At 35.0% G+C, this 7239-nt stretch overlaps 1 protein-coding gene across 2 annotated transcripts; it reads right to left on the bottom strand.

Moving 5' to 3' along the window:
* Nucleotides 1-82: 82 nt before the first annotated feature.
* LOC136350512 (VWFA and cache domain-containing protein 1) lies at nucleotides 83-6875 on the bottom strand. Of its 2 annotated transcripts, XR_010734166.1 has the most exons (10): nucleotides 6510-6875; nucleotides 6086-6362; nucleotides 5762-6016; nucleotides 5372-5563; nucleotides 4906-5118; nucleotides 4367-4606; nucleotides 3982-4307; nucleotides 3734-3923; nucleotides 1109-3507; nucleotides 83-835 (listed from the first exon to the last, which is right to left on the bottom strand). XR_010734166.1 is itself a non-coding variant. In XM_066302282.1 (9 exons), the coding sequence occupies exons 1-9, from the start codon at nucleotides 6663-6665 to the stop codon at nucleotides 1718-1720; spliced, it is 3639 nt and encodes a 1212-aa protein (XP_066158379.1). In that variant the 5' UTR covers nucleotides 6666-6875; the 3' UTR covers nucleotides 83-1717. The 2 variants fall into 2 exon arrangements, 1 of the variants encoding a protein (XP_066158379.1); XM_066302282.1 differs by having other exon boundaries at nucleotides 83-3507.
* Between the last annotated feature and the right edge of the window lie 364 nt (nucleotides 6876-7239).

The following is a 7239-nucleotide window of genomic DNA, read 5'->3' as shown; positions in this document are numbered from 1 at the left end:
TTCCTTTTCACCTCGAGTTCTTTCAATAATTAAGGTGTGACAAACGCGGTGTTAATTAACAAATAAAAGTGGTTTCAAGGCGTATTTAAAAAACAGCATTTATTAAAAAGTTTTGTGATTACAAAATTAGTTGTTAGGTACAAATTTCTTCCACAAGGGGAAATAAAACTCGTTAAATAGAAAATCATAACATTTGAACTTCAATCACAATTTAATAATGGCAGCGGTATTCATAAATGCGTAATACCAGATTATTCTACTTCATATAGGCTTACAGTAGGTGTTAAATACGAAAATACTGTGCTTGGTAAAGTATACAAAAAGTGCGTTTCATATCTACGGCAGCGTTAAAACACTCAGTAACAGTCAGCAATTTAACTTTGGTTTGCAAAATTCAATTGCTGATAAATTCACCGATTGTCTAAACCGGTCTGAAAATATTAGCATCGTAGGACATATATTCATAGAAGAATGGTACGTTACAAAAATTCATAAAAATCGTCAATAAATAAAAATAGTAAGTACTCATCGATAATTGCACAGAAATAATAAAAAAATACATATGGTGTATCTATTAAACACCCGACTAAATGCATAATAAATTCAAGATGGGGGCTAAAAGTACAATTTTACACCCGTAACTTGAGGCGAACCAACAAATAGCACAAAAATATTATAAATTTATTGAGGATTGGCACGGAACCTCACTGTTTTGGTCAATACACAGGCAAACAAAACTCACCCAGATTTGCTAAAAGTCAGAATATTCAAACTCCTTTTGTTCACCTGTGGTTGAACTGCTCGGAACTTGTGCCCAACGCTGTATGAGCTGCTTCTAAGGTTATTTAATAATAGTCAAACATGGGTAGAATTTTAACGATGAAAAGTTATAATTTGCCTTATTTATAATGATATTACTGATTGAATAGATATCATCGTCTGAAAGATTTAAAACACAATTCGTTTGTAGGTGATGATGCACACTACTAAATTATAACCAATACAGGTTACAAAAAATATATAATTAAACTAAAGACAGGAAAACAATTACAAAATAGTAAAATGCGTATTTTAGTTCTAGTTTTTTGTTAAAGAACTAAGTACATACATAACTCCAAGAGATTTTTTCTACGTATTTTCATGAGCCACCACAAGGAACCAGAAACTCGAATGTCTTAGAGAGTTCGATAGAAATTTGGGATGCATGCATAAGGCACTAGACTACTTCGTATTTAATATTTGGCAGAGAGAATAAATTGCAGTAAATCATCCGGTTTATGGAGTCCGTCACAGTTCGGTCGATATGATTCACCCACCCGCACTTCGAAATTTTGATAATTCAGATTGAACAGCACAATTCTCACTGCTATTAAATTATACGGTTCTTCCAGGTGTTGAAAAATTCCCCCGAACTGTTTACTAACCAGAGTTGTTCCGGTTCGTACCGCAAAAAGCGATTTACCTTTTTTTGCCGAAACGAGACCGTTTTTGTTAACAAAAAAATCCGTACATACTAATGCCGGCATTTTTACATCCTAAAATTCACGATGGCAAGTGGCCTGAAGTAGCTTTAAAATATATTTATTGTGACATACTCTACTAAACGCTTGAATAAGCTAACTTGTATCCAAAATAACATAGATGTTTTAAACCCGTAGGGATAAATAACAGTGAACAGAAAAATAGGTAACTAGATAATTATAGACCCCTGGTCCTTCTAGGTGGCTTCCATATTTCTATGAACCGTAACCGGGACCACAACACAGTTCCTTTGGGGAATTTTAGTAAATATAGGAGAAACAACATGGGACGGGTTGTTTTTCGTTGAAACACTCGTATTAACTGAAGTGCTATCGGACATAAGATCGTCCTCTAAAGAATCAGCTTCCATGGGAGCTAAAGAAAGGTGTTCCGACTCTTCATGGGGGGTCATCGTTGAATACCCATGATCCGATTCAGCCGCTGCATTGTTCCTCCTATAGTTACTCGGAACGCAATAAGGCGAAGGCGCGGGTAGATCTTCTTTTAATAATTTATCCCTATGATTCCCCGAATCATGAAAAGTTTCATTAACATTTAAATCGCTCATTCTCAATTGATCTTGAGTTGAAGACAGGTATAACCTGTCTACTGAGGGATTGGTGTACGAGCGGTAACAAATATACAATAAAATAAAAAGCATAAACATTGCTATTATTAGCCCCAAGATGGGGCCTAAAGGGGAATATTCGGATTCACTAACGGGAGGCACTCCCGGCGCGTCATTTCTATAAGGAGTGTTCAAGCCGTAAACACCGTTAAAGCAAGTGGCGATAGCAGAGCAAAAAGGTTTTTTTAAATTCTCGCCGTTAATGTCGTACCTGCACCACTCACAACCAAGAACTCCCATGCACTCCGAGAGAGACCTCTCGTTCTGACAATTAATGGGAAAACAAGGTTCCAAACTATTATCTATGTCAATAGTAAAACTGGCTTCAACAGATGAAGTTTCCTCGGCGATCCACTTACATGGCAAATTATCAGTCAAGTTTTGATTGATACCTTGGCAAGAACTGGTTTCCGACACTAGCGGACATTCACACGGACATTCACACTCTTTTTGTTCCATACGATTGCAGTTCAAACACAAACGATCAACTATACTACAAGGACAGAAGGCGGGAAGAACATCACAGGAAGCGTTTACAACACCTACGAATATATTCGTCCCTTGCACTGAGGTGATGTGATAAGTAACACAATGCTCCCCGGGAACGTGATTGGCCAAATCGCCGGTAAAGCTCGTGTTCAGTCTATAAAATCGTTGTATCGTATTGTCGGCATAGTCATTGCACAAAAGTTTTTTAATGAATAGTTTGTGATTCAAAATATCGTTGGCTACTAACGATTCTCTGTGCACAATATGTTGTTGTTCCACCGGTCGGGCTCCATTGAGGTCCGTTAAATTTCTATGATAAATTATATAGCCCTGATCGTCGATGAGAAAACAAGTTACTTTCTCATTCATGCAATAAGGCATGTATTTTAAGAGCATCTTCAGCATATAGCCATAAGTGAGATCCACAGCCACCACAAGTTGCGAGGTAGCGTAAGCTACAGTCACTATATAACCCGCCCCTCCTTTATCCAAATACGGGGGAATAAAAATTGTCTTATCGGGATGCTGCAACGCTCGTATGAACCACAACCTTTTGGTGGTTTCCAACCCGTTTGTCAAGACACTTCCAGGGAACATCTGAAGCACCCCACTAAATGACGATACATATCGCCTCACAATGTACTTGGACATTTCTGATGACAAATGTTTTTTACGCAAAAAGTCGGAAATGTGGCCCAAGGCAATAACTTCATCTTTAACTTCTTTCTTTAATCCTGGATTTATTAACATCCCAGTCTCATCCTTTAAGTAAGCCAAGTAACCTTGGTCTACTAAACCACCTTGGGACGTTCTAGACGCCAAAAATGGCGATTGGAAGCACGAGCGGCTGAGATATAAAGAAGCTACGTCTGCAACAAAAAACATTGTTTGTCTCCATCGTACATTTCATTCTTGAAGTTCAAAAAACGACCCAGTTTCTCTATTTCTGATTATTACGACTTAAAAACACTGATATTATACACACTTATATGAGTTGCATGTCGAAGAATTTCCGTTCTGAAATCGTATATTTCATTGATTCATCTATAGCAGTTTGGTGCGTATATTATTTTTTTAACTGCAATTTCTACTTACCTAATGTAGCAATTTGAGAGAGATGCCTGCAGAATTTGTGATTTTCTGATCCATCCAAATTTTGATACAGTAGTTTTCTCACAGATGTGCTAGGAGGTGCTTTGAATGGGTTATTAAACATACCAAAATTCCGGTTTAGAACAATGCAGACAACGTATTCTTGTCCGACTCTCATCCATGTATATTCCATCTAATTTATAACATTTATTGCACATTTTTAATTGTAAAGCTAAAAAACCTATTCTTACCGTTTCACTGGCATTATTTTTTGTAATAAAGTTTCCACTAACTTCGGACAGCATTCTTGTGCGTAGTAGCTCAATATCAGGTACAACTTCGATTAGCTTAATATCGACAAAGAATAATTGGTGGTTAACGACCGATGGACGTAAAATGGACGGGTGAACTAACACTCGGCCATGCATGTCAGTCAAAAATGCATAAGAATACTGTTGATTGCTGCTGTAATAAGTTATATCTTCCACAAGATTTGAAAAATAAACATCGGTACCAAGCATGTTAAAATTTCCACCGTTCTCTAACTGAGAGCCACTTGTAAATGATACGGTGAAATCTAGAAATGCAATGAGCTAATTTAAGAAAATATTGTCCAATTTAAAGAGAGGAGCTTACCTCCCGTCTGAGGATCCCAATAAGGCAAAGAAATTTTCTTATCAGTACTAAATAGATTGTCCGTATTAAAAACGCTATAAAATCTATTTACAACAAAGCCTATATCATCAGTCTTATTAACAGTTAACATGTAACCAGGATGTCTAAAATCGTGTGCCACATAGGAAATATTGTGCTTGGTAAAGTTTTGATCTGCTATGTCACGCAAAAAATGCGTTTCATACATTATAGGCTTTAATTCTAAAATGAAAATTGAATTTTAATGTTAGGTTATTAAGAAATATTGCCACTCATAATCATAAAAAGTTTTGTGTAGTGGAATTATTCATAATCACGTTCAGAATGAAAGAAATCATACCAATATAGTGTTTTATAGGGTGATATAGATACTTGAAGACATCATGGCGTAGGTCACTTTCTTTTCTTTACTAAGAACTCAAAAAATTTATTTAATTAGTAATAGGAATAATTCAACAGCCAAAGCTTTTTTACTCTCAATAGACCATCGCAACTCATTTATCGCTACTAGAAACCCTTACCGTCAATTACTGCACATGTGTGAATATAAATTGGCCAATGAATGAAATCAGTCTGCTGAGCAATAACTTTTAAAACGCTCCGAGCTTCAGTAAGGGAAGACAGTAAGCCTCGACTAATGTACGTAATAACAGTGACATCATTTTTTGATAAATTAGGAGTTTTTAAAAGAACATCAATGGCTTTTTGCATTCCAATAACATGATTGGTTGCACCTAAAAGTATCATTTGGAGCTTGAAATACGCACGCCTGAAAACGTTGGAAATATATTTTACAATAAAAGCTAACCTAAAAGGACACAAATCTGAGGAAAAATTTCTAATATTTATATGGCACTCAGAAGATACAAATGTTTTAAAACAAAATTACAACTAGTCTTTTCATAACTAGTTTAATTAGTGTTTACAGAAAACTGGCGTTTTCACTAATTAACTGGTTTTTAATTTTAAACCAAAACATCTGCTTACCACTGCCCTTAACAAGAGAATCGATGAAACTATTCAAATGTGATAAATATGATGATTTTGCATCTTGTAATGATGCATTTTGAACAAAATTCTTTCCATTTGGACATTCTCTTTCAGGATAACTCCAGTCTGAAGCAACAGCTATCAAAGTAACTCTGTCAGTTTCCTGGAGTGATGCCAGCATTTCCTTAGCTAAAATTTGCAGCATGATCTAGGAATTTTCTTACAAATCATTAATATGAGAATGCACTTGATTGAATATATTACAATGTGTAACCACTACGCTATAAAAGTAAATTAGGTTATATATAAAAACTTCTAAACAAAAAAAAAACAAACAAGACCACTTTTACAAATACTGATGTTTTTGCTCATATATCAATAACTTACCTATCAATTTTGCAATTTGCAGTTGCCTCTTACTCAAAGATCCTCCATGGTCAAGAACCAAAACAACATTTTTTCTCACATACTTTTGATGAACCATATAATTTTTCCATATCAATGATTCATCATGACCAGTACACTCTGACAACTGGGAGTACTGTCTGTGCTTTATGTCTTGTTCTGATATGAAATATTGTTGTTTCAGAGCAAACGAAAGTGGTTTGTGTTGAGAGATATTTCTTTTCATTTGATGTAAAACTGCAAAAATAGAACAATAAGAAAATTTTTGATATATTATATTACAAGAACTCTAATTTCTCAACTTACTGTATTTTGTTCCCAAAAAGTCATTAATATTGCTTTTATTAATAAAGCTACTTCCAATCAATATATCTAATGCATCTTTTTTCTCACTAAGGCAAGGTAACAATGTCGACAAAGCTTGTATGTTGTTTACCCTTAAATCTTCCAAAAGCTGGCTGGCATTCTCCATGCCCAAAAATATGTGGTTAATTTTATCTTCCAGCTTTTGAACGATGGTTTTAACATGGGAAGACACTGGATTTGTTGAATTAGGTGCATTTTTAAAGTTGCGAAACAATTTCTGGAACAAATTAAAGCATTTATCCACACTTTCATACTTGCCCAACAATCTCGGTATACTGATAGGATTTTAGCATTAACATGCAAAATTTGTAACATAAGATATCTTAGAATATAAGTACATGAATAGATGAAATATTTGTCTTACCTCAATGAATGGGACGCCTAATTCCTCATTTTTCAATAAATTTACGTCCAACCTTATTTTATTAGACACATCTCTAATATCTACACTACCTGGACAAAAATAACACAAATAGGATAACAATAACATCAAAATAGTAACTTTTGGTATTGGATCCATTCTTCCTCAATTTCATGGTATATCGTAAAGTTACATTTAAACGAAAATGTTTGACATTGTGGCTGGAATAATAAATAAAGACATTTTTCTATGCACTACGTCTAGAACATCTAACGAAGACATAATTTTTAAGTTTATAATAACAACATTTTTATAAACAAAAAATTGCCTAATGACTTTTAACATGGCGGTCGTCAGGACACGAGACAATCATTTCATTTATTTGAGTTATGTCGGAAATTAAAAATTCTCTTGTTATCCTTGTTTATTGTATTAAGATAACGAGAGATAAAACATAACCTTAATTAGCTATTTAATGGCAACGGCATTTGATTACTCACCGTCACATTTCCTTTGAGACATCGACAGCTGACCAATGACGTGGCTTAAGGATTCCAACTAATTAAGTTGAATGATGAGGTCATGTGAGGATGTCGAGGCCAATTAGCGAGTTTCACCCTCAGAGCGGTTTCAAACTGTTACACAGAAAATTCACTTTTATAGCGTTTTTTACTGCCACTGGTTTGTTCATAAAATGGTTCGTTGGTTTGATGGTTGAGACCAACACCGACTG

Source organism: Euwallacea fornicatus, chromosome 3, assembly GCF_040115645.1.
Source record: "Euwallacea fornicatus isolate EFF26 chromosome 3, ASM4011564v1, whole genome shotgun sequence".
Lineage (NCBI taxonomy): Eukaryota > Metazoa > Arthropoda > Insecta > Coleoptera > Curculionidae > Euwallacea > Euwallacea fornicatus.
This window is presented reverse-complemented; position numbering and strand designations above follow the sequence as displayed.